The sequence below is a fragment of the Tiliqua scincoides genome, chromosome 1 (genome assembly GCF_035046505.1).
Source record: "Tiliqua scincoides isolate rTilSci1 chromosome 1, rTilSci1.hap2, whole genome shotgun sequence".
NCBI lineage: Eukaryota > Metazoa > Chordata > Lepidosauria > Squamata > Scincidae > Tiliqua > Tiliqua scincoides.
Window position 1 is genome coordinate 302,716,801 of NC_089821.1, and position 27,926 is coordinate 302,744,726.

A 27,926-nucleotide genomic window follows, 5' to 3' on the forward strand; every position below is an offset into this window, starting at 1 on the left:
ATTATAATATTAGCCGTTTTGTTCTCAATACCTTTTCTAACGATCCCAAGCATAGAATTGGCTTTCTTCATTGCCACTGCAGTAAGCCCCATTATAGCCAATGGGGCTCACTCCCAGGTAAATGTGTATAGCATTGCAGCCCAAGCTTATGCATGTCGACTCTGAAGTAAGTCCTATGATAGCCAATTGGGCTTACTCCCAGGTAAATGTAGATAGGATTGCAGCCCAAGCCTGTGCATGTCTACTCTGAAGTAAGGCGATTATAAGCAATGGGGCTTACTCCCAGGTCAGTGTGGTTCGGATTGCAGCCCAATCCTAGGCATGTGCCCTTACTGCAGAGCCCCATGCATGTCTACTCTAAAGCAAGTCCTACCCAGTTCAAGGGGACTTACTCCCAGGTAAGTATGAGTAGTAGGGTTGGAGCCTTGCAGTCCCTGGTTGCGCTGGAGCGCGAGGAGCTCCAACCTCGGCCGTTCCAGCGCATGTTCCCTTTTCCCATTACGCACGTGGCACAGCCAGGCAATCAGCCCAGGCTGGTGGGGCTGGGAGGCGGTGGAGGGGAAGCTCCCTTTGCAAGGGGGCAGCTTCCCCCCTTTGGGGCTCAGCCATGCTGCGGAAGCTCACCGTGGACCAAATCAATGACTGGTTTACCATTGGGAAGACGGTCACTGGGGTAGAGTTCCTGGGCGGGGGTCCTCCTGCTTGCAGTCGGCCTGGGGGCTCCAAGGAGCAGCAGCCCCCTCCTGCCTCTCAGTAAGTATTGGAGTAACTTACAATAGGTAGGAGAGGGACAGAATGAATGTGGTGGAATCATGTCTCCATTTATGGGGGGGGGTCTTCTTGTTGGGAGGACCCAAAGAGCATCAGAATCAGCATCTTTGGTGGGTTTAGGTTCTTAAATCACAGTTTAGCAGTGCAGTCATATGCATGTCTACTTAGAAGTCAGCTCCACTGAGTTTAATAGGGCTTACTTTTAGATAACTGAGTACAGTGTTTCTCAAACTGTGGGTAGAGACCCACTAAGAGGGTTGCGAACCAATTTCAGGTGGGTCCCCATTCATTTCAAAAATTTGTTTTTAATATATTAGACTGAATACTACCATGGTATGTGACTGCATTTGGGAAAAATTACAGATCTGTACTTTTAACAGGCTACTCTGTATAAACTTTTAACAATAATAGTCAGTGCAGCTTACTCGTGGGTATGTGTGGGTAGGACTGTAGCCTAGGATTGTTAAAAATTTTCCTGCTTGATGATGTCACTTCCAGTCATGTCATCACTTCTGCTGGGTCCTGACAGATTCTCATTCTAAAAAGTGGGTCCTGATGCTAAAAGTTTGAGAACCACTGCAGTATAGGATTGCAGCCTAAGGTTTTCTACAACCAAAGCATGGGATTGTTCTACTACAGCACTGGTTCCCAACCTGTGGTCTGTGAGACCCTGAGAAGTGGTCCTCAAGGTTTTAGGAAAAAAAAATAGCCTTTGATCACTTCCAGTGTCTTGCTGAGCAAGCAATCTCCCACTGACAACCAAAGACGGTAGAGACTGCCCGCAGCCACAACCACTTAAGTGTTAGCTGTGGTTGTGGGCAGTCCATTTTCTGTCCTCTCTGATAGTATGAAGGAGAGCACTTGGGAGACAGACCACCAGAGACAGCAGAGGCCACACCACCCACAGCTGCATGTGGTCCATGACAATGCCAATTTTCCCTTCAGTGGTCTGCAGGCTCCTAAAGGTTGGGAACCACTGTACTAAGTGTTTCTCAACCAGTGGTACGGGTACCACCAGTGGTACTTGAGGTGGTGCCTGGTGGTACTCGAAGGACCTCTGGATAACTGCTGCCAGGCAGCAAAACCAGGAATGTGACAAACCAACAGGAGTAGAAGGCCTGGCTCAGCACGCAGAGCTCCAAAGCATGTTTTTCTGTGCTTCAAAAAGCCCTCCTGGTCACCCAGAGCCTCTTACATTTGTTGCGTTGCATCTGGCCTCCTAACCCAGAATTAACTGGTGGTAATGTCATTGCCAGTTACTTCCACTGGTACTTTGAATAGGTGGACCATGTGAAGTGGTTCAGTGGAGGATAAACGTTGAGAAACACTGTTCTACTGTGTAATAAATGGACTGGTTGATCAACCTGAGCCGTTCGCTCTCCAGAAAGGTATATGCTGGGGTGGCCAAACTCCTTTTTGCATCACAGTTAATATAAAAGGTAAATAACAAATTTTCAAACTTTATAATTTTTTTTTACTGGGTATAAACTTGGAGTCCGCTAGATAAAAATGTACATTTAATGTTCACGGTGAGTAAATATATTTAAATGCTTCTTAAATATTGTGTCTCTCAAACATCTCTCTTGCAGAACTCAAAACATCTTAAGTTTATCATATGTTTTAGGTTAAGCAAGTTTGGCCACCCCTGGTATGTGCAGATCTTTGTGGCTCAAGCAAGCAAGCAAGCTGAGCCCTATGCTGCAGAAGAAATCATTCTTTAAAAACAAAAACACTATATTGAGCTCTAAATGACAGGGATGTGCCAGAGTCACAGCACCAAGATGGGTTGTGAGTCTCTGCCCCCTTGACTCCACTTGCTCCTGCGTCATAATGGGCTGATCTGGCTGAGGCAGGCACCCAGTACCTGTGTATATATGCATGTTTCCTACATACCTTAATAAAAAGTTTAACCCGTATGTCTTAGATACTTAGTCGTAATTGTTTTCCAGTTCGTTTCTGGAGCACGGTCAAAGTGCTAGAGATCACTTTTAGTCCAAGTGCTGGAGATCACCAAGTGCTGGAAATTGCTTTTAAAACTCTAAACCAGCATTTCTCAATGTTTGTCCCCCTTCGCATGGTCCACCTATTGGAAATAGCACTAGAAGTAACTGGCAATAATGTCATTGCCAGTTACTTCTGGATTGGGAGGCCAGATGCAAATCAGCGAACATTGGTAAGAGCTTCACAGCCCAATCCTATGCATGTCTACTCAGAAGTAAGTCCCATTAGAGTCAATGGGGCTTACTCCCAGGAAAGTGTGGATAGGATTGTGCTGTCAGAGCAGACAGGAGGGCTTTTCAAGCCTGCAAAAAAAATGCACACTGGAGCCTTCCCAGTGTTTTTCCCAGGAGCCTTAATATGTTTTTATCTGTTTGTTTTTAATATGTTGTAAGCCACCCTGGGTCCCTTTAGGGAGAAGGGCGGGATAGAAATAAAGTTATTATTATTATTATTATTATTATTATTATTATTATTATTCCCAAGCCTCCTACTGCTGCTTGTCACTTTACATGGCTGGTCTCTCTACCAGGTGATGAGGGTCTTGGGGTTCTGTGTATCACTGGACACCACCCCCCCCCAAGTACCACCGGTGGTACAAGTACTACTGGCGGAAAAACGCTGTAGTTTGGAACTAGGACAATCTTCTCCTATGTTAAATTATCCTCTCACTCGGGTCATCAATGGAGTTCATACTCTGTGTCCCACCACCATCAGAGATGTAGTTTGTATTAATGCAGACAGGACTAGTGCCTGGAATGTGGAACAGCTTACCCAGAGAGGCGTGTTTGTTCCTCTCAGTGTTAAATGTTTGGTGCATTGCAAAGTCTGGTCTGTTTGGCATACCTACACACTGACTTTTTGTGTTGCCTGCTTTTGTGTTTCTGCTGTAGTTTGTCTTTCTGTTTAATCACTTACATAAAAATCTGAATAATAGTGATATTTTAAATTTGCAGTAAGCCCCAATCCCATTGGAACCAAAAGATAGGATGCATATATTTTAATAAATATTTCCATAAATAAAAAATGGTAGATTTCTTGGTGTTAGAATGGATAATGATGCTTTCAGCTCTTGACATACAGAACAAATGTAGTGTGTTTTGTTGGACCAACTTATGTTAAAATGATGAAAGCAAGTTACTCTTGACTTTTTCTCCCTTCAAGCATATATTCAGAGTTAGACAAAAGAAAAAAAAATTCACATAGCAGAATGGTGTACTTTTCTTAAGCTTAAAGAGCAGAAGGATTTATGTCAGTGATATGTTAATTAGATTATATGTAATTAGCTCTTGTTGGGTGTATTGAGTTGCAGAACACTTACTCTTGACAGTTGAAGCAAGAGAGTTAATCAAGAAATGTAGTAAAATCTAATTTTACTTCAGCCCTTATATACCATGAGCTCTAAAGACTTTCTCAAGCCACTTTCCGTTCTTTAAAAAATGATTATCTCTAGTCTTGCTCTATATCTGACTTGGATTCAGATATGTCCAACTAGTAGGATCTTCAGTTGACCATTAAAAATCTGGCCTGGCTTGCATTTGTGCTATTAACAAAAGTTAGATCTGCAGAAATTATCAGGCAAAGCTAAGAAGTGAGAATTGCCACCTGTTTATGTCTGCTGTTAGGAGCACAGCTACAGAGACTGGTTGCAAAGTTGATAAATCTAGCAAGTTGTACATCAACAGTGTGTTTCTGTGCATAGCTACTCTGAAGTGAGTCCTACTGTGTTCACTAGGACTTCCTCCCAGGTAACCATATATAGCAGTGTTTTTCAATGTTTTTCCTTCTCCATACCACTTCACATGGTCCACCTATTCGAAGTACCACTGGAAGTAACTGGCAATGACATCATCGTAAGTTACTTCTAGATTGGGAGGCCAGATGCAATGCAACAGACACCAGTAAGTGGATCAAGGTGGGCAGGAGGACTTTTTTGAGCATGGAAAAGCATGCTTTGGAGCTGTGCTTGCTGAGCCAAGCCTCCTGCTGCTGTTTGTTGTGTCACATTCCTGGTCTCGCTCCCAGGTGGCAGGTGTCCAGGGGTCCCATGAGTACCACCAGACACCACCTCAAATACCATTGTTGGTACTTGTACCACTGGTTGAGAAACACTGGTGCATACCAAGTGAGCATATAGTTCTTTCCTTCCTTGGACCTGGTAGACCGTCTTAATTTTGCTTCTTTTTAATGGAACAGTTATAATAATATACGTATATCTCAATGTGTTACAGTAGAACCAATTAATTTTTTTCCCAGGGTAATAGAAATAAAACCAATTTTAACTCTTGATAACAGTCACATACACGCTCTGGTAAATATTATCCTAAACCTGTCTTATGCTGACCTGTGAGCATTTGGAGTCATAACCTTAACTGAACAGTCCATAAGCATTTGGTTTTTGTTCTGTAATGGTGGGAGTTAAATTTAGCTTGGATCTGTTTGCTGGAAAAGTCAATTCTGGCAACTATTTTCATTGATTTTCTGCTCTACTTATGTCAGTTGTAGCCACAGTTCCTTCATGTCAATTTGAAGCTCTTAAAAAAACCTTCTGTATGATTCCCCCCCCCCCCACACACACACAGTGAGTGCTTGAGGCAACAACACACATTGAAGCTCTGCCTTCATATATATTTTTTAAATATTTCAAGGTGGTTTGCTGTATGTCCACCATGAATTGCTTGTGCAGTCTTGTAGGACCCAGTTAATAATTCTGTGTTAGAAAATCTGATTCCTGGAAGATACTGTTGGGCTGTTTAGATTATGAAACAAAAATGGATAAATGGAGAGTCTCCTTTATTTCAGGTTGAAAACAGAACTGGAAAAAAATATTTGAAACTCCAGGTGCCTGTTACAAACATGTGTAAAGAACTTGCATCGCATTTTTAATTGCCAGCTCTGCACTAACTTGGAAAAATCTTTCATGCTCCTAAGTGACAGTGTCCAGTTTTGGTGTTTGCAGAGGTTGTTGGTAGTCCTGATGAAACACAGCTTTTGCATAGCACAGTCCTAAGATTGTTAGACAGAAATAAATACTGAGTTGAATTGGACTTACATCCTACCTAGTAAGTGTGCTTAAATTGCATTCTATTAAAAGGATGGACCATGGACCCAACCAACATATGTTTGTGCAATATACCAAACATGGATTTTTCCACTGGACAAATTTCAGTTTGGTAACTGATGTTCAGCAAGTAATGACACCATGTTGCCTGCACCTGTCATTTCTTCTTCTCCCAACTCCGTAAAACAAGATTTTCTTCTAAGATTTGTACCTTGACTCACATGTGGTATAATAAACTTTTAAGAAAGTTGAATGGTTAGTTCTTCCCCATCATCTTGTAGCCTCTCTAATTTCCCTTTCTTTGCCTTGTACTGTAAGAACTGGGATTGTAAACTCCTTGTGGGCAGAGAAATATCTTTCCTTATGAAACTCGGTAAGATGTCATGTATATTGGTGCTGTCAATACAGGCACCTCCCCCTGTGTGGGTCCCATATCTGCAGTTTTGCATATCTGAGGTTCACAAATCCTCCCACAAATCACTTATCTATGTCTGACTCTAGCTCTGCTGTTGCTGCCTCCTGTGTCTGGCTGTCTCTGTGCTGTTTGCAAATACTAACAGGAAGCATCAACAGGAAGCAGGTTGGAAAAATAACATGGCATGAGACAGCAACAGGAGGGTTGCAGTCATATTCAGATAAGTCATTTGCACAATGGGGATGGGGATTTGTGGACCTCTTGTAGGGTTTGCTACTATCTGCAGTTTCTGGTATTAAAGTGGCAGTGGGAACCTATCCCCTGCGGATACAGGGGGACACCTGTAGTTGTAAGATGTCAGTAGTAAATCAGATGCACGACCCACTTTTTATCCCAAGTTGCAACATGAAACTCATGTTTTTTAAAACCACAGATCTATTTTGCTTTTCTCTTTAAGATAACCAGATGTGAAGGAGGAAAAATATCCTATGTTCTTAATAGTTTAGTGTGGCGGGAAGGGTGGGGAAGCTGCACTTAGCTAAATATTTTCTTCTGTGTAACTATTAAAGAGAAAGGATAGAATCTTAATCTTTCATGACGCGGCATTGCATGGCCATCCATTTGTCCTTGAAATATATATTTTTTTTGAGAGCACAACTTTTGTTGAAAGATTAGGATCCAGTTCATGGGAACTCCTTAGCATCTGGATCTTTCTGTTTGTTTCTCTTTTTTTAAAGACAATCGGTCACACCAATGAAAACAGCACTATCATAGGCTAGAATATTTGTGGGTCCCAACCCAGCAGTTGAAGACTAATGCTACAAATAATAATGCAGAATGATTTTTTTTTTACTGTTGAGTCTTCATTTCAGAGAGTTAATGGCTTATTTCCAAAAAGATTGCACGTATGCAGATTACAGACAAAACCTGCCATTGTCGTTCACAGTGGTCGTATTTTTAAAATATTGCAAAGTCATTGATTTGTTGTGCATGCTTATAGGAACAATATAAATAAGTTACTTTACACATCTCATTAAAAGGGAATCTGGTTGGAGCGTTCTTTTACAACATCGTTAACTAAACGGTAGAAAAAGGTCATTATTCTAACTGCTGGAAGATTTTAAATTATATGCAAGCTTAAAGAGGTTTAAAATTCTGAACGTGTAATAAGGGGGGTCAAGTAATCTTTTGATTTCATTCAAGTTTTGACTCAGGAGAATGATAAGGGAAGTTAGCGAATAATTGAGAAGATGGGAACACTTAACTTGATGGGTAATAATAGGGAAGATTCCAGATTCTGTGGGAGAAAGTTGGGAACATGCCTTGTGTATTTTTGTCAACATAACTGGATACAGTTGGGATTTCTTCTTTGTCTGTTTTGCCAGAGTTGTCTCCTGGTGCCGCAAAGTGTACTGAGCAATTTGTATTCCAAATGTTGGCCAGTTGGCCCTGTTGAGTTTCTCTCTCGAGATTGGTTAGGAACTCCTTTAAAACTTGCTTGAATATGTAAACAATTTCCCATGGTAAGACATCATTTTCTGCCAGAACCTCTCGAAATCTAGAAAGAAAAAGAAAGAGAGAGAGAAACAAAAACAGTACCCTGAAACTATCCATGTGTTCCCATCTCTCTCACTTTTTTCCCCATTTGAGGGGAAAAAAGGCATTTTCCCTTTGTTGGTGATGCTTTTTAAAAGAAAATAAAGAAAGGCACTTTTAGTCATTTGGATGCTACACAACGGTGGAAGCTATTTTGTCTATATTAAGCTGTCTGAGCAAGTTGATTCAAACTGACGTTGCCCTCAAGTCCTTTTCTGGGCTCAAAAAGAGAGCATAGGTTTGTTCTGTATGCTGTTTGGTGGAGGGGGGTAACATGCACAGGAATATTTTCCTGATGGAATTTTAAAGGGAATTCATTATGTGAACAGAAACTGTTACACTAACTAAAACACATGTGAATTGGATCTGAGCCACCTGTTTCATTGGTGTAAATTGTACTAAGTGATTTTTAGCTTTCTTGCAGGGTAAAAGTATTGTTCATTAATATATTAGGGAATGAATGTCTTGGAGCATTAATGTGTGTATCGTATTTAAATATCTGAGCTCAAAATAGTAAAGGCCTTCTAATGTTAAGTGAAAATATGATTTTCACTTAACATGTGAAAGTACATTAAGTGAAAATAAGGCATTTAGGCTGCAGTCCTATCCACACTTACCCGAGAGCAAGCCATATTGATTATAATGGGATTTACTTTTGGGTAGACTATGGCATAGGATTGGGCTCTAAATCAGTGCATTGTATTATTTTATTGCTATCTATATCTTATCTACATATGAAAAGCTGCCTTATCAGACTTTTGGTCCATCTTACTTAATATTGTCTACACTGACTGGCAAGATTTCAGTGGGGGGGGGGTACCTTTCCAGCCCTGTCTGAAGATGCTAGGGGTTGAATTTATGACCTTCTGCCAGCAAACCATGTGTTCTGCCACTGAGCCACAGACCCCCTCTCCAAACGTTACAATGCTGAAGAGTTTATTTCTAAAATCATTTGGAGAGTTTACAATGAAGACTTTCTCCATTGCGTTCTGAGACCAGATAAATCTTTAACAGGGCATCAGCAGTCAGCTATACAGTTAAATTCGATAAGCACAGCCTTCTGCATGCTTATTGCAGAATAAGTCATATTGAAATTGAAAGGACTCTTTGCAAGCATGCATAGGGTCATGTTACAAAGCTTCAGTCCTGTATACACTTGCCAGAAATCTCAAAGCAAGAATATTTGAGATTATGCCACTGTTTCCACTTACACTTCCTTGTACTTATTCGGGTCAGAAAAGTGGACTTCCTTGTCAAGGTAATATGCTTAGGATAAAGCTGCAAAGGGAAAGGTTTTGCTTAATTTTCAAAAATTTATGCTGTGATAGGTCAATACAGTGGCGTTACCTGCTGAGAATGATCCCAGTTTGACATGGTTGGATTTGGGAGCAAAGGACTTCAAGCTGTCTTTGTTCAGTAGCTGGGATGGTGATCCGAGGGCTGGGTTCGCTCTTCAGCCAGTTGTAATCCACACCACCTTTCTGAACCTTCTCTTCATTTTCTATCTCCTGTATCAGTCGTTCTCGTTCCTTCAGGTGCCATTTCAGTTCCCGCAGGAGGGTCTTTGTCACAACTTCTGAGCTAGGATATCGTCCGGTTTTATAGGCATCATTTTTTGGCCACTTCATCCAGCCAAAGAATGGCATATTGAACAACTGATTTTTAAAAAAATGAAACAAAACTGTTGGTGCTGATACAACAAATTGAGACGTCTGTCTTGGATTTCTTCCTTGTTGCACCTCAAACTTGATTGTAATTATCTTGTAATTGCACAGAGTACTACCAATTCGCACAAATGTAATGGATTCTTCCCCCTTAAAATCAGTGGGACAAAAAGAATGCTTGGATTAGATTGGAAGCATCCTCTTTAGAATATATTAAGAAATAGGCCAGTGAAGTTCCCAATGGAACCTAATATTAAAAAAAAAACTGGAAAAGTTTTGTTCTATTGTCATAAATAGTTCTAGTTTTGTTTAGAATGGTATATTTACGCATGGCTGTATATATTCATTCATTCAGAATATCTTTATTGGCATAAAAAGGCTGTATACAGTTCATAGGCTGATAGAGATCTGCATTTTTTTGAAAAATGACAAAATAGTTCTAACATGATATCCACACTGATAAATTTCTCATGCAAAACCTCAATTTCTTTAGATAACTATTAGTGAGTTCTACATAGTCTGTCAATACAATTTTATCTCCTTGCATTTCATTTCATAAGTTAGTTTTTGAGTGAAATGGCTCACCTACTTACTTGAAATCTGTGTATCAGGCTGTGGGTCCAAATGAAGACTGCTTATTTCAGCATGTTCCGTTTTACAGGCTGTCAGACGTTCTGTGAAAAGAGAGACAAGTATTCCTCATTCCACCCAGTTAGAGGAGGATGTTTCAGACAGCATCAATGACTTCTGATCCTTGCCAGCTTCTAAGTCTGCTTAATTCACTTTCTTATAGGAGGACAAATTCTATGCACTTGGGCATGGATTTCCCCTCCCCAGATGTGTTCCACAAAGTCCATTAAGGGCTTCTACCTTTTGAATAGAGTTTTGCCTTTAGCAGTAGTAGTTCTTGTGTAGCAGTGTTGCTTGCTTGCTTCCAAAGGGATAGATGCCAGTTGCAGGAGCTTGTTATGGCTATAGATGCATCCAAAGGTACTTTTGGTAGCTAGATGAATAACGATAGTCTGAAGTCAGGCCAGATGCGCTGCTAGCTAAAGTTAAGACTGTCGGATGATGCGATGCTTGCATAGCTCTAGGTCACAGTTTAGTGCTGTATTTTTATGCCTGTAGTGTTCTAAAAATAACCATGTTGCTTTCGTTGTTGAACTAAACTTTCAGGCCATTTTGATGCTGGATTTTTTTTGGGGGGGGAGGGAGGTTGGTCCCTCCTGTTAGGTTTCAGGTGGGGAGAGGGAAAGAGAGAATAGATTCTGCTCTGTTTCTCTATTCACCATTGGGGCTGATAGCCTTTAAAAAAATTATATGTATTCCAACAGAGCTCATCTCTCTGAATTTCTGGCAGTTGAGGGCTACTTACAAGGCAATGTACTAAGAGAGTTTCTTAGGCTACACTTTCCCTGATTAAATTAATCTCTCCGTATTTGCGCAGTTCTTATTTATAGTCTACAGCTGTTGGCTTTTTTTTATTTTGAAGGTATTTAAAGAAGCAGCTTTTCTAACACGTTCAGCAAACCATGAGACACTTGATTTTGTTTTATATTAAAAAAAAATCCTAGTTAACGACTCACTGGATGGTAAATGCAACATTAGATTGCAGCTCTCTTGAGAAGCACTTTGCAGTAAATATTCAGGTCTTATCACAGATTTTGCTCTTGCTTTATCTACGTACAGTTGCCTTACAACATCATCTTTTACAGGACTACTCAGAAGTAACCTCTAGTGAGTTCAGTGGAACTTACTCCCAGGTAACTGGGTATAGGATTGCTTTAGGCTGGCTGCAATCCAGAGTTATTCCGGATTAAGTCCTATTGAACAGGGTTGGACTTCTGTATAAGATTACACTTTTAGTCTCCTTTGACTGGCTGAATTGGAGTGGATGGATAGGAAATATCCATGTTTAAGATTCATTGTATATTCAGATGAAAAGGCACAAACAACAGTTTTGCTATTCCCTTTTTTGAATTTCTTGATATAAATCTGAACAGAAAATGTAGAATACAGTATAAGCCTGTTCTTCTCTTGCTGTTCAGTTATTTTCAGTGACAGTATTCTCTTATAAAATTAGTCTCTTCTAGTCCATGTTCCCCCATGTGCTTCCCTCCCCCCACCATTATATTACGCTGTTGTAGAAGAACAGTTGTGAGGTTCCGGTCTGGATGTCATACAATATAAAGGGTGACGTGTGGGGGTGTTATTAAAGCTGATATTACTTATATGTTGGAAAAATTCAGGTGTCAGCATTAATCATCCTCTGTTGGAAGGTTTTCACATTGCATTGTATATGGTGCTATAAAAAGTGGGGGAGGAACTGAACTTATAATGACAGCACTGCCTTAACAAATTTTCAGATGAAATTAAAATATTTTCTGCCACCTCTTCTGCATTGTTGCTGGGCCATTGCGCTTTTTTTTTTTTTAGTTTCCCAAAATATAAAATTTATATTCTGTTTTCTGGAATATAGAAATGAATTCTGGAATGTATATAAGGAATGAGCAATCTGTTGGCGATACCATATCCACAAATTTAGTATCTTTCCCTGCTTAAAAATAATCTATTTTGTGCAGATGTGAATTGTAAATGTTTGACACTTTTTCTGCAATAAATAAAGCTCCTTTCTGCAAGTTAAGGCAAGCAATTATGTAGGCAGAGTTGTTGAAACAGTAGTCATTAATGCTTCTTAGAAAAAAAAACTTTTCACAGATATGTAGATAGTAGTAAGATGTCAGAAAAGCTGTAATTGAGCAAATAATAATTTTGTATTTTTCTTAAGCTGTTTCTGCTCAATGTTGCATAGACGCAACAGGAATAAAATGTTGTACACTTGTGATCTGAGCAGAAATGGGATAACCCACTTCCTCTCACTGAGTTATAGTTACTTAGGCTGTGGTCCTAGGCACATTTCTTTAGGAGTAACCCACTGAACATGGTACTCACTTCTGAGTAAACTGCATAGGATTGCACTGTGATTCTCAGCTCTTTCTTTATGTGAATCTAAGGGTTACCTTTATTGGGTCAGGCTAAAGTCCATTGGTTTAGCACAGGGGTCTCCAAACCCCCGCCCGGGGGCCAAATGCAGCCCACGAAGTGCCTTTATCCGGCCCATGGCCACCCTCAGATCCCCTGAGAGCTTCTGGCCCAGTTGACCAAACACAACCAGAGTTGTGCTTGTGGGGTGGGGGAGTGGGGGTTCATTTAAGTATGTGTGCTTTATTTCTTGGGCTGTGTTTGTGCTTGGAGAAACTGTGGACATTTGAACCCATTCATTCATTAATTTCAGTCATTCATCTAAGTTCCATCTCTAATGTATTTATTTAAATTTTATATTTAATTTTTTTTGTCCGGCCCTCAACACCATGCCAGATATTTGATGCGACCCTTCGGCCGAAAAGTTTAGAGACCCCTGGTTTAGCATTCTGTCTCAAACAGTAGCCAGCCAAAAGTCTCACTTGGGACATAGCAGTTAATTCTCCTGTTTGTCAATAATATCTGGCATTTAGAGGGGAATGCCATTTTACATAGATATTCTATTAGATAATCATGACTAATATGACCCCCTGTGGCCTTGTGCCATGTGCTTCTATATTGGAAGAGGACCTTAAAGAGACACTGTTCCTTCCATGCAGCGTTATCTTTTGGTCTTTGCAAGTGCAGCATGCCCAAATGTTGCTGGATCCAGCTATTGATAAGATGTATGGTGATGGGCAAAGGTTTTGGGAGCTTCTGGGCAGACAGATTTGTATTCTCTCCTGAGATATTGGTGGCCTTTTCTTCTTTCAGATTAAGTGGTACTCTCAATTAGCAAACTATGAAGGTCTTCTTGATCTCAGCTGGCAAATGACTCATGGCCTGAAGTACTAAGTTAGATTTTTTATTTTAAGTAAGCAGTAAGTAGAGATGGTCTCTTTCCTTATGTAAGCTTGCATCCATGTCATTTTGGCAGTCAGCTGTTTAGCTTTTTGGTTTTTTAAAGCTATAGAACCTTTTAAAGATCTACCATAGCAGACGGAAGCGTGATTTAATGCTTATCATGGCAATTTAAGCACCCCCCCCCCCCAAAAAAAAACAGTTGGTCAATTGAATATTTATCAAATAATGGTAAAGTATTTAAAGCATTAATTTACTGGAACTAATCTGTAACAGATACTTAGCTTTCCTACCCTTTGGCTTTTTGTGATTAGCCTAACAATTTTGCACATGTTAACAATGAGTCTGCAAATGAGGTTTGTGAGTTGTGATCTCACTGGAACTGCTGGGAGGAAGGAGTATGTTGTGAGATGCTGCCTATTAATGAGTCAGGTGAACATGTTTAAGGATAGGATTTGCCTTGTACTAAAGCCGAAAGCAACCTCCTTGGTGCAATCAGAGCTTAGCGTTCCGCCAGGGAGCCTCTTCTCTTCATTCCCAGTCTTCCCCAAACCTTGTGCCGGCCAGCCATGCCTGCCTGGAAATCTGGCTGCAAAGCCTGCTGGGGGTGACAGAGCATGGAAGTAGCTGGCCGATGCAAGGTTTGGGAGAGATTGCAAACGAAGCTAAGAGGCTCCCTGGTGAAACGGTAAGCTCCGTTTACATGAGGGAGGGGTTAGCACAGGCACTGGATCCGGCCCATGAGCTGCAGTTGGGAGAGCCCTATGTTAAAGCAAACCATTGTTCCATCTAACTTAACGTCTAACTGTGTGTACTAGCAGTGGCTCTCCTGGGTTTCAGAAATGGGTATTTCCTAACCCTAGGTGCAGATGTCAGGATTTGAACTTGGGATCTTCTGTATGCAAAGTAAGCACTTTATCACTGAACAATGGACACGACGGTCAGGTGTGAGAACTGCTTTTTCTAGAGAATGTGCAACAGCTGTGCAAGAGCATTCCTGGCCACAACTGCTACCTGGCAATCAGGAAGTATGTCTGGGTTCAGGAGCACCCCACTTCAGAACAAAACTACATCTACATCAGAACTACATCTACATCAGAACTACATCTTCAGAACTACATCTCTTTCCAGGTTAGGTGTCATGTTGACCAGCAGTACTTCTTTCTTGGCCACATTCAGCCTCAGGCTCAAACCAAACTTATTCCATGGGAAGATACATCTACAACTTGTGAACTTGCCCTAAGATGGTGCATCAAACCTTCCTTGCTCGTCAGTTGAAAGTTGTGTGGGCAATGAATTTCCATGCCAAAGGCTTTGTAAGCTATGTTGGCATCCTGGATGGAAGCTATATCTCAATCCTGTAGCAAATTGGGGGGGGGGCGCTATGGTTACCTCAACCACAAGAGGTGCCACTCCGTGGTGGTGAACTCCAGGGTGATATTCCTGGATGTTTTTGCAGGGTGCCATGAATCAAGGGTTTTGGTGGATGTCCCCTCTGTTTAGGAGAATTGAGGAGGGCTCTTGGTCACCCATGTTGCCAGAGAACATCAGTGGGTTGTTCCCACCTTTGATAATCAGGAGTGTCACTTACCTGTTCTGCCTGTGTTTGTTGAAGTCCCACCCTTCCTCCCCCATCATGGAGTGTGAGTGGTTCAGTTGCTTACTGAGCTTGTGCAGGATGTGAGTGGTAAGAGCCTTCAGACCTTTGAAGAGACATTGGAGGATTCTGCTGAAAAGGGACTGTGACAAGTGGCTGGTTCTAGTGGTGGTGATGGTCATTAATCCCTTTAAGCTATGTGGCTATAGAGCTCAAAGCCCTGGGAAGCTGAGCTCCGTGCAACTTGGAGCTTTGCATCCCTGGAAGTCCAATAATAATGTGTGATGTCATTGCCATGCGCCAGGAAATGCCCCCAGGCTCCCACACAGCAACTGAGGGGACCCTTAGAGGAAATTTTGGTGGCAATGCACTTCCACAAGTTCACATCTTTCACAATTTCTGCCACTCCCAAGGAGAGGTTCTGCTGGAGCAGGAAACTGTCTGTGGCAGAGAGGGACGGCATCTGCTCCCCCCCAGCCAGTGCTCAAGAGCATGTGAAAAGGCTGCAGAAAGGAAAAGAGAGAGGCACTGTTACTTCAGTAGTCGGGGGCTGGAGTAGCTGATGGCACAAACAAAAATGAGGGTGTTTTTTTTAAGGGGGGAAGGCAAATAGGACTTTATTTTAAAAACCTGCTTTGATTAGCAATATTTTAATAAAGAGTTCAGAAACAGTCTTCCCACATTGTGATTAACACAGGCCACACTGGCAACAGCCACAGACTAGCACCTACCCATTGGCACATATGTGTGACCGCTCAAATATCCATGGAAATAATTGTTCCCTCCATCATGAACCAATTGTTCTAAAGGTTCTAAATGGTTCTAAAGCTTAATGGTTCTCAGACCACAGTTGAAACACACAGCACTCCTACTTCACACAAAGGAGAGGAAGGAGACCAATACCTTTTAAGAGGTGAGACTAGCGAGAGAAGGAGCTGTGGTGAAGAAGAGGAGGTCCCCATGAAGATGGTCTAAGATGCCATCTTGCCTACTATGCTCACTGATATCAATATCCACATGAGATTTGCAACCGTGTGTTTAACCCACATGGAAAAATCAGAACTTCTGGATTAGGAGGGCAACAAATGGCAAAGAGATACTTGGATCTTCCATGGAACAATACACATGGGATAAGAAAAACTACGTGAGTATTGCTTGCCAATTCTGTGGAAAATCTCATTACCACATGGATTTCTGCACATTTTTTGGGTCTCCGTTTGTTATCTCGCACAAAAGTGCACTAAGGCACTATTTGGAATCTCCACAGCCTACCTAGACTTGGATAGAAAGAGTTGACTGTTGTTAGCATGTTGATGGCTACCAACTCCAAATGTCCAGATTTCATCTCCCAGTGGTTTAATATAGATATTAAATAGAATAGAGCTGTGGTACTCAAAGTCACGACCCACCAGTCCATGTAAAACACTGCCCCTTTCCTTTTAAGGGGTGGGGACGGGGAAAGCAATAACGTGATTCCCAGGATCGCGCCGCTGTGGGGGAAGAGGGTCTATTTTTAAATGTCCCTTACCTGCTGCTGGGGTTTGGAGGGAGAGGGGAACCCTGCAGAGCTCTCTGCAGGGCTACCTGCAGCTTGTAGAAAGTGAAAGTTGCAATCGCAACCCACTTGCTGGTTGCAATCGAAAAACTGGAAGTGGGTCACGATAGCAACTTTCACTTTTTACAAGCTACAGGGAGCCCTCAAGAGTGCTCTGTGGGACTCCCCGCACCCTTAGGGCCCGGGAACAAGTAAGGGATATTTAAAATAGCCCCCCCCTCTCCTGCAGTGGAGTGATCCTTGGGATCATGTCGCTACCTTCCCCCCTCCCCTGCAAAGACTATCTCAGGAGATTTACTCCCAAGAATTTGAGTACCAGTGGAATAGAGGATGATGAACCCCTGAAGGGGAACACAATGGCCATGGCCTGGAACAGTAATCCTTCATGAATCTGCCCCCGGTAATACTTAAGCTGCCACAAAATGGTACGCAGGACCTCCTTTTCAAGTATTCCAGAAGGACATTGGGTGTCCCCCAACTCATCCCAATTGAACGGTTCTTGGTTGGTGGAATTGAAAGAATATCAGGGGTCCAGCAAAACCAGTAAGCCTCTCTTGTCCAGCTCCTGGTGTCAGTCCAGCACTGAACAACCAAGGCTGTCATCGTTCTCAGATCAGACAAGAAACAGCACCTAAACCTTTTCAATCTGGATTAAGTCTTGTCATCTGTGAGACATGCTTGGTGTAAGTGAACCAATTTAAGATAAAAGGAAATAGCTACTTAGAGTATGTGTCTAACATTTTACCTGTTTATAATAAAACATTGTTTGTATTGCAAACCACTCTTCTGGTTTGAACTATTATTGCAAACCATTATTATTTTTATGGGGGAGGAAGAATGGTATTTTCTTATGTTCTAGTTGCTGCATTGGAGGCTGCTTGAAAGACTACCAAGTTGAAACAACTTCATGTGAGCCACCTTGGGCACCCATGGCAGCGTGGGATGGGCAGGGTAAAAATGTATCAAATAAAATTAAGACAATGGGTCCTAAATCCAGTGTCCCTTCTGTTTTCATCCATGTGCTCATTGGAGCTCATTTGGAGTGCAGAAGAAGCCATGTCTTGCATTATTTGATAGCCATCTATATTTCTGAGAAAACCTTTGTGCTTTTCTCTTTTGCTGTGGTCCCTTGAAATGCATTCCCAAATTTCTTTAGGCTGCAGTCCTATCATGCTTTCCTGGAAGTAAGTCCCATTGACTATAATGGAACTGACTTCTGAGTAGACATGCATAGGATTGGGCTCCGTGTTCATGAATTAGAGCAGTGTTTCTCAATGTTTGTCCTTCACCATACCACTTCACATGGTGCCACCTATTCAAAGTACCACCAGAAGTAATTGCTGATGACATCATTGTCAATTACTTCTTGGTTGGGAGGCCCGTTGTAACACGACAAACGCCAGTAAGAGGCTCAGAGGGCAGGCTTTTTCAAGTGCGAAAAGCTTGCTTTGGGGCCTCCTGCCACTTTTTGTTGGGTTGTGTTCCTGGTCTCACTGCCAAGTGGCAGATGTCCAGGGGTCCTGTGAGTATCACCAGACACCGTCTCAAGTACCACTGGTGGTAGCCTTACCACTGGCTGAGAAACACTGGGTTGGAGTTTCAAGAACTGCCATGTTAATTTCATTTTGTTAAACTTTTCAATAAATTTATATGCCACAATGGTCCTGGACAGTCATATTTAGGGCTCATGATTGGCATGACTTGACTGAGTGCAGTAGCTCCTTTGAGCATCTAGCTGGGGGCCTGGATGTGACAGCTGACTGACAAGGTTAAGTTGATGGCCATCTCATTTTGGGGGGGGGGGCTGCAGGCTTTTTTAGGTATAAATATGACCCTGGCCTTCAAGAGGATTTTTTTTCTGCCAGGGGCTAGTGTTATATTTTTCACATTCAGAAGGATACTGAAGGGAAGTGAGGCATGCACACCCCAACTCTGCTTCTCTTTAAGCACTGCAGAATTTAATGAACTGAAACAGAGAAAGGATAAAGTGATGTCTGGTCTGCGACAGTCTTTAGCTCACAGAAGCCTCACCCTTGGCCAAACACACTTTAAATTAAGGAGCCTGGAATTTGTCATAGTAGTAGTTACAGTGGCAGGACAGGGTCTGTCCTATAAGTTTTATCGCCTTTATGAAGCCGCTGGGATATGATATTTTTCCACTGGTGAAACAGGTTGAGTTACTTCAGTGTTGGGAAGGCAGGGGAGAACTGAAATCTGTTTACGCCACTTCTGCCCAATGTTGCATATATGCAGCAGGATCAAATGTGTACACCTGTGGGGTGGGCAAAAATGAGTTAATTTACACAAATTCTTTTAGAAGTTGTGGTAAAGTCTCATCAGCTTAGAAAGCAGTTTCTGGAAGCAGTGGACATGGAATTTGACTCTGTTGTGTATATGTTGTGTATACATATTTCATGCCTTCTTTGACATGATGTGCTGAAAATGTGGAATTTTGAATATTTTGCATGCAATTTAGGGACTATGTTGGACTGAGCCCATGTGGCACAATGGCTAGTGTGCAAGAATTTTGTCATAAGCCTAGTCTGCTTGAGCATTATTTTAGTAATGTAAAGATGGGATGTCTAGTAAATATTAATAAATTGTTTGCTTGTATGAAATGTACTTGTTAGACATCTGCAAGAAAAGTACAGGTTTATTGCTTTACCTTCTTTAGACATAATAAGGTTAGAGAAGGGATCTGTTTAATTCATCATAATTAATGGTAGAATTCTGATAGAAATGGTGGAATAATGAGAGTGGACTGTACCATTTCAGACTGCAGGCAGTGTGTGTTTGTCATGTTTTTGAATTGCTTTAATGATAAAGGCGCCCTAGGAGAACTGATTAGATGAATAAATATTTCTACATTTCTGACACTCAAGTTCAGAAAGCTTGTTTTTAATTAATTATTATAGTGATGGGATAGGCGACTAGCATCTCAAGAGTTCAGTCCTGGATTTCCTCCAGCAATAACTCTGATTGTAGCCCCCCTTTTCCTGAATCTTCAGAGAGCTGGATGGTTGAGTGTGAGTGATGTGATCGTACACCCATGTCTTTTGGGATGGATAGTGGCGTAGTTAAGGTATGTGGCACCCAGGGGGACAAAAAAATTTTTAAGCTCCCTGGCGTGTTAACCCTGGCGTGTTAACCCCCGAGTGCAAGATGCCCAGGACACCCCCTCTGACATCCAGGAGGTAGTCTTTTGCATGGGGAGACCTCCCCAGTCCTCAACTGGCCTGCTAGAGGCCAGTTGAAAGGCACCTGAAAGGCCAGTTGAGGACTGGGGGCAGTTGGAGGCCAGTTGAAAGGCACTTCCAATTTCAGTAAAACCAAAAGTGCCTTTTAGGGCCTCCAGTAGACCTTCTGAGGCCTTTCGAGGGTCAGGGAAGGCGCACGTGACCTCCCATGGCCTCAGAAGGCTTCTGAATGGCACCCCAAGGTATGGCACCTGGGACAGTTGACCCTCCTGGCCCCCCTTTAGCTACACCACTGGGATGGAAAGATATGTTACACCTGACCCTGGGCTGCTGATAAAAATGGCAGTCCCATGTTGCGTTTTCTCCTGTAATGTTTAGGTGCTCCTACTTATGATATCATTGCTTCATGCTGTTAGCAACCAATTCTGTGAATGCTGATACAGGTGAGTGGATCTAAATGTGATGGGGCAGAGAAAATCAGGTGTAGGACTGCCATTTTGGCATCATTCCCACTTTTGAGTGTAATACGTTTTCTGCCTTCTTAGAAAGTAACATGAGAACAGGACCAACCTTGCTATGAAGCTGTTCAGGTGATGCTAGATTGCAGGCCATTCAGGGGTGGCATAGCAGCCCGTCCAGCACCACGACTAGTCTGTAGTGGAAGGAAGGTGAAATGGCACCATTCTGCATTTCCCTTCTAAGAGAAAAGAAAGGGAGAATTTTGAAAAAAAGAAAGAAGTGGGGGAATAATTTTATCAGGAAAAACGGTAAAAGGAAGGGGCACCACAAAATTGTCATGAGTTGCATGAGAAGCGGCAGTGAAGAATGAGGAAAAGGGGTCACTTGGACAAAGGATGGATGGGGTGTGTGTCTATTAACAGCATCCACGGAGATGAGACAACACCCTCTTAGCTGATTTCGTTTGGCATCAGTTTTAAATGAAATTCCCAGCCCTTCACTAACAAAAACTTTTATGGTAGGTCTGGAAAATTGGGTATTAAAGTGAAAAAATAAGGGCCTCAAAAATATTCCGGCTTGTGAAAGACGGGATGCTGTCACAAGCAGTTGTGTTCAGAGTGTGATTTTTTTTTTTTCAGTGGTTTGGGTTCATCTTATTTTTTTCCACTTAAATACCCTTATTTCACTGGCCTGCTTTCCCATTGCTTTACGTCACTGAGAACATTATAGCTCAGGACTAGCCTCTTGCATATGGAGAATTCTGTGCTAGAATAGCTATTTGGGTGTTGTTTTTATTAAAGATTTTAAATATTATTGAATTGAGGATACTTTTTTCAGGGCCTCACATAGACGTAATGTTGTGTGGTCATCTCCTGTGTTTATTTCTAAAATTAACAGCAGCAATGGCGGGGAGGGGGGGAATGGGATAGAGACTGCAGTGTTGGTGGAGAGGAGTTTTTCTCTGATGTGTTTTTCCAATTATAATTGCCTGCTCCAAAGCCAGTATTTGTGTTGCATCATGAGGTAGAAATTATAGGTACTGCAGCATATTTGTACAGTCCTCCCACCAGGGCCAATAGCATCATGCTCTATTTGATTTCTTCCTTTCCTCCATGGAATTCCTGTTGTTGTTGTTTTTTTTAAATGGCAGAAGACCCTAATTATGGATCCATCATGTCTGTTTTGGCCCTCATTCTGTCTCTAATAGGTGGTTCCCTCCTTTTAATCTTTGCAGGTCTCCAGCAAACTTAAGATGCATTTGACAGAAAGCAAAACTTTCTGACAGTTTCAGAAACTGCTAGCCTGATCTTGTAAACTATAGAACTTTTAAAATATTTAATACTGGAAATCTTCTGCAGCCGAGCAAAGGAGATTTATCTAAACAGCAGCCTGCTTTCCTCCTGGGCTCATCAGATCTCTGGGCACATCTGCGCTATACATTGTTGATGAAGTATACAGATTCCTGTCTATGTTGCAGTGCATGCAGAAATATGAATAACGTGCCAAACATTTGTATGGCACTTTTTTTGTAGTATGGCCAGGGGTTATAGTCAAAGGAGGACAGCAGAAAGTGGGATTCTGGCACTCCCCTCACAGCAGCAGCAGAGATGGCTTCAACAGAAGAGCTCAGTTGTTGCTTTTGAAACATTTTTCAGAAGGAGCTGAGAAGAAGCTTTGAACCCAGTAGGAAGAAAACTAAGAAAATGTCTAGTGGCCCATATTAATGTCTAGACCAGTGTTTCTCAGAGTGTGCTCCTAGGAGCCCTGGGGCTCCCTGAGACCTCTCCAGAGGCTCCACAAGCACACCATAAGTAGCTGCCCCTACCCCAAGACTCCGTGCATGCACCAGTAGCGCTCCTTGAGAGTCATTTTAGGAGTGTAAATTGCTCCAGAGACTGAAATGTTTGAGAACTGCTGTTCTAGACTAGTGATCTCCAAAACTGAGACTGCAGCACACTGCTAAAGCTGTCCCTGGTGTGGATGGAGCTTACAGTTCCACCCAGGGACCTCTTCAGCGCCGCAGATCGCCCCGGACCTTTGTGCCAGCCAGCTGCATATACCCGGAAATCTGGGAACAAAGGCAGCTGGGGTGAAAGATCTGGAAACGCAAAGTGAGAGTGAAGGTTGGGGACGCTCTGTGGCGCAAACGAGAGGCTCCCCTGCAGAACGGTAAGTGCTGTTTACGCAGGGGAGAGATTCGGTAGGGCACCAGGTCCAGCCAGTGGGCTGGAGTCTGGACAGCCCTGATAATTTTTTCCTCCAAGAGCAACCTGATGTAGTGTTATGTTGTGTTAAGGTTACAATTCTATATAAGTTTACCTGGGAGCATGGGGCTTGCTTCTGAATAAACATGCAGAAGGCAAGCCCTCTTAGATTTGGGATACTTTTTAAAGTCAATTTTTCCATTTTTATAGATTGTTTTTTCAATTATTGCGATCCAGTTCAAGAGCCTGCACTGATATGAGCTAGATCAGGGTTTCTCAAACTGTGGGTTGTGACCTGATGTCCACTGGGTCCTGTGTTGGCCCTCCCACCTGCCCTTGCATCTGGTTGGCTCCAAATTGAAGGGTGGAGGATCCTAGAATCCGGACTGTGCCATCAATTACCGGGGACCAGAAGCAGTTGGTGTAGCTAGGGGGCAGGGGGATATGTTGCCCCAGGTACCATGCCTTGAGCGGGTGCCACTCCACACCCCTAATGACCCCTAGGTAGAGCCTGTCTGTAGGTTCCCTGCCCGTGGCAAGAGAAGGTACTGCAGGAGAAGGTACTGTGGTGGCAAGGATGGCTTGGGGGTACTTGGAGCAGTTGCGAGCTACTCTGAGCAGCTGACCACTTTTTCTTGGAAAAAAGTGGTTGGCTGCTCAGAGCAACTTGCAACTGCTCTGAGTGCCATAACCTGGAAGAAATTGGTGCTGATGTCAGGTCCATCAGGTCCTGGGCCTGTCTTCACCTTCTACTGGAGGAAAGAGCCTGGGACTTCTAACACCAACTTTTGGGAACCAGAAGAGACAGCTGCATATGATCCTTCCACACATGTCCCTTACAGTTTCACCTTAGTGTGGTTTTTAAATTGTATGCCGGCTTTGGGAACCATTCTTGGCTGAAAACCAGGGTATAAATAGAACAAATGAGTGAAACGTGTCAGCGTTATAGCTGCCTCTCCTTTTCAAATACATGTTTGTTAATTCTTTCTGATGCTTCATTTGCGTTGATTGATTTTTCCTTTGGTAGCATTGACTCTCCACCCTGTCTGAGGTCATTTTATAGCTTCAAGTCAGGGAAGACCTTTTTTGTCTCTGAATTTTTTTGAAGCCTAATGTCCTCAGTGTTACTGTGAGAGTGGTGTACGGGCTTGCCAATTATTGGCATATTATATATGCCAAACAAATGGTGTTTCCCTTCTAGTCATTCTTCTGAAGGGACAGGCTGGCTTTCCCTTCATTAATTTGATTTTAGTTCTGTGGTTGGTGTTTAAACAACTATTTCACTTGGTGTGAACTTAACGAAAGATCTTGACCTTAGGTACTGCTTTGCAAACTTTGCAAGCATTGCTTAAATGTTTAAAAAGTTACTCAAATTTTAAAAAAACAACAAACTGTGACCACTTTACAAGACAAAACCAGGCAAGAGGAATTTAACGTAACAGCCCTGTTGTATTAAATGAATTATATAAAAGCAACTGAAAAACTGATCAGATGCTTTAAGAATGACCGTTTGGAAGTACGGAGTAGCTAACTGGAGAATGTGCATTCCAAGGGTTTTGCAACATCCAGTCTCTTGCTGGTTTGTTTAGAGCAGCCGTTTTCAACCACTGTGCCGTGGCATACTGGTGTGCCTGGACTAGTCTGCAGGTGTGCCGCAGAAGTTTGGGGGATGGTCATATATTAGTAGAGCCAATGGGGATATGAGCCCCCCCACCAGCAGCATGGTGTGCCTTGTCAATTGTCAAAAAACTGATGGTGTTCCTTGACAATGTTAATGCCTTGTCAGTGCGCCACGATACGAAAAAGGTTGAAAATAGCTGGTTTAGAGGCACAATGGAAGCATCCCGAGAGTCCAGCTGGCCTCCCGATATATCTTGCTGCCATACCCTTCCCACCATATACACTTTATACATAATGCATAGTTTGGTCCTTATGGTAGCAACAACCATCCCTTCAGTTCTAGCTATCCCCCTTGGGCTAGTGTGCACGCTGTGGTTGAAGACATAGCCTTAAGTCATGGACTTTTATTTCTTCTAAAAATTTGTCCTTCTCAATGAGGACTTGATGGCTTACAATAACCTGAACAACAGAAGGAACTGCTGAAACAATGCAATTGAGAGCCCTGCCAGACCAATTTAAAAATAGGTGAAGCCAGAAAAAAGCAAATCCTTCAAGGAAAAAGCCCACAGCAGTTCTAAGGAAGGGGTGTTCTTTGGTGCAGGGCCATCACTGGGAAGGCACTCTCAAGAACTGCTGCTTGCTGAACTTCTGACAGTGGTGGAATCCGTAAGAGAACCTTCCTAAAAGATATTGCTGAATGCACCAATTCACGAGGAGGAAGGTCCTTCCGTACTTCGACTCTAAGTCAGTGGTTTACAAACTTAACATGGTCATGGAGCCCTTCTTTCATGGTGGCCTCCTCTTCCTGGCTGTCCTGGGCATCACTGTCATGTTGTTCAAGAAATATGATGGTTATGGAACTGGGGTGGCAGCACGACTTTCTCAGCTAAGATTAAGTGGCTTGTCTTAGGCTGCAATCCTGTGCATTGGTTCCTGGGAGTAAACACACGACATAACACACTGGGACTTACTCCTGAATAGACAAACAGGTGATTGCACTGTAAGTATAATGCTTGTGGAGGTTCTTCAGCAAATTTTGGATTTATTTTTTGTTCATAATAGAATAGTGAGACAGTGATTTGTCTCTAACATCCCCATCCCCTTTTCAGAATTCTGACTCCGAGTGCTGGAGTTGAATATGTTGAACGATACAGGCAGCTGGAGGCGAAGGAATTTGATGCATCAGTCAGCAGTTGGCCTCCCTGTGAACTTCCTTGTGAACCAGGTAATTTTTTTTCTTTTTCTTAGCTTGCTGGATGGGAAGAGCTTTTTGGGAGCTATGATTTGTTCTGTTGTGTGTAGGAAGATTTTAGCAAGTCCATTACAGTGGACCTCCTCTTTATAGTGGGTTCACTTTATGTTCAAATGACTTTACAATGAACCCTCTGTCTTAAACAAGGTTCACTAAGCGGTAAGTTATTCTCTTTATGACAAGCTCGCTGGCAGCAGGACTTCTTGGGTGATAAACCAATCAGCAATGTGAGTGCAAGTGTTTTGTAGCTTCTCAGCTAATAGCAGCATTTTTGACTTTCCAGCCTTGTAATTAGTATTTTATAATTACACTGTTATTTTTATGCATAAGACTATTTATATACAGGTGTGCATCACTTAACAATGGGGTTATGTTCTCCGATCCCTCATATGCAATTAGGTTGCAAAGAGCCTCGTTTTTGTGTAAACAAGACACTCTGCTGCAGGCTGTGGGAGTCCTGACTGCCTCATTAAGAGCCTCTTTGTTGTGCTTTGACCACCACTGTATGTTCAGTCCGTTGTTAAGCGGAAGGTCCTTAAGTGATGCACACCTGCACTGCTTTTCAACAAAAAATTTACAGCTGTGTAAATGGATAACCATGGCCCCCTAAAGAGTGCAGTAGGTGCCTTTTAAATCACTTTTTAGAGGAGGAAATAGCTTACAGCCCAGTCCTATCCACATTTACCTGGGAGTAAGCCCCATTGACTATAATGGGACTTACTTATGAGAAGACATGCCTAGTATTGGGCTCTTAGTTCTGTGGCAGAAACTTTAGCTTCTGAGAGCTTGGAACAAATTACCCCTAAAAATGCATAATGGGTTCCTATTATTATATTTTCACAGCAAATTGAGCCTCTGGAACAGATTGCCATTGTAAATCAAGGCTGTGCTACATGATAAACTTAGCATACATATTGCACTTCCAAGTGTTCAGTTTAAAGAACTTCACACTTACTTTATACATGTAGGTAAAGCTTCAGATCTTTACACAATTCGTAAAGTAAGTGAGCATTGTTAATCCCCATATTTCAGATAGGGAACTCAGACTGAGTGGCTTGCCTGAGGCTACTTAGTGAATTGGTGGCAGAGAAGAGTTGCAAACTGAGAGCTCCTGATTTGTACCTCAGTCTTGGTTCCTACACAACACTGCCTCTGTATGGGAATTTATATAGAAATTGTATGGAAATTTCTTTTTAAGAAAATGGGGAAAAATTGCCTTGCCAACAGACGTTTGAGCACTTGGCAATGGGACTTCTGGTATTTTTCCAACCCTGCCAGAAACATTTGTTTGAAGCAACTTGAAATCTCTCCTAGCCTTGGTCAAATCATGCCGAGCTGTTGATGTCTCCATTCTGACATCTCTGAATTTGCCAGAGGGTGGGTAGCCAGCCAGTACTGTAGTGTTGTGACAGAATGCTGTGATGTACATGAGTTTTCCCAAGGAATATATTTAGAGACCCTGTGCAAAAACCTTGACAAGAAAGGGCAATATTAATTATTATTAAGGTGTACAGTGCAGCCAAAGTTCAGCATTTTTACATCCTGTTGACCGCAGCGGGAGTAGTTTAATAATTAATACAAAGAGTAGCATTGATACAATTTGTTCACCTTCACCTGAGGCTTTTTATTTATTTGATTGCATTTATACCCCGCCCTTCTTTCAATTACGCAAAATACCACAACAACCCTGAATTGGGATGACCCATTCTCCAAAGCAACTCTGCTGTTTCAGTGGCTGCACTGGCTGCCGGTTCATTTCCGGGCCAATTCAAGGTCATGATTTTGACCTTTAAAGCCCTTTATGGCTTGGGACCAGCATATTTGAGAGATCGCCGTCTTCCTTACAATCTGGTCCATTCCCTTTGGAGGGCCTTTTTGGTTGTGCCACCATTAAGAGAGGTTAGGGGGATGACGGCCTGAAATAGGACCTTCTTGCTGGTGGCACCTGTACTCCGGAATTCCCTCCCCTTTGAACAGAGAAAAGTTTCCTCATTGTTAATTTTCCAGCGAGGCCTATAGACATTTTTATTCGAAAACCCTTTGGGGCCTTTTTAGGGGGTATGATGGCTGCTTTGAGAGTAATTTATTTATTTAATTTATGGTTTTTATTGCTGCTGCTTGCCACAAGCTGGCTTTTAATATCTAGTTTATAGTTCAATGTTTTGTTTGTATTTTATATATTTTATCTTTTGTGTATTTTTATTGTTAGCTGCCTTGCTTGCCCTTCGGAGAGAAAGGCAGGGTAAAAATAAATAAATGTGTAGGACACTGTGTGTGTGTGTGTGTGTGCGCACGCGCGTGTGCTGCAAGAGTGTGTGTGTATGTATGTATGTATCTAATGTGTATTGAGTTGGCATCCTTCAGTCTCGGAAGACTATGGTGTCACGCTCTGAATGGTGGTTCTGGAACAGAATGTCCTCTCCAGTGCGCGAAGCCTGGGTAAAGTAGGTATGGAGGATAGGCTGTTACCCATGCAGCAAATCCCCCCTCTCCACGTCGCTGAAATGGTCCAATGGAAAGGCAGAGGCCAATACGGTTGGTTCCAGCGGTGTCGCAGGAGTTGCCAGAACGTGACTGTGTTCAGCCATGAACTGCCTCAGGACTCTGGCTTCGGATTTTGCCTGGAGGTTGACTCCTGAAGCCTTTTCCATAACT

The 27,926-nt window shown here is 42.4% G+C and overlaps 1 protein-coding gene across 1 annotated transcript; it reads right to left on the reverse strand.

Annotated features, from left to right (window-relative positions):
- Positions 1-7,124: 7,124 nt before the first annotated feature.
- Positions 7,125-10,448, reverse strand: RD3L (RD3 like). The gene is made up of 4 exons (XM_066612300.1): positions 10,376-10,448; positions 10,099-10,179; positions 9,189-9,496; positions 7,125-7,803 (listed from the first exon to the last, which is right to left on the reverse strand). The coding sequence occupies exons 3-4, from the start codon at positions 9,485-9,487 to the stop codon at positions 7,506-7,508; spliced, it is 597 nt and encodes a 198-aa protein (XP_066468397.1). The 5' UTR covers positions 9,488-9,496; positions 10,099-10,179; positions 10,376-10,448; the 3' UTR covers positions 7,125-7,505.
- Between the last annotated feature and the right edge of the window lie 17,478 nt (positions 10,449-27,926).

Excerpts from the sequence above, each read along its gene's own strand:
- RD3L (XM_066612300.1), bottom strand. The coding sequence starts at position 9,487 with ATGCCATTCTTTGGCTGGATGAAGTGGCCAAAAAATGATGCCTATAAA. Across the intron at positions 7,804-9,188 it reads ACTGGGATCATTCTCAGCAG|ATTTCGAGAGGTTCTGGCAG; the intron begins GTAACGCCACTG and ends TTTTCTTTCTAG.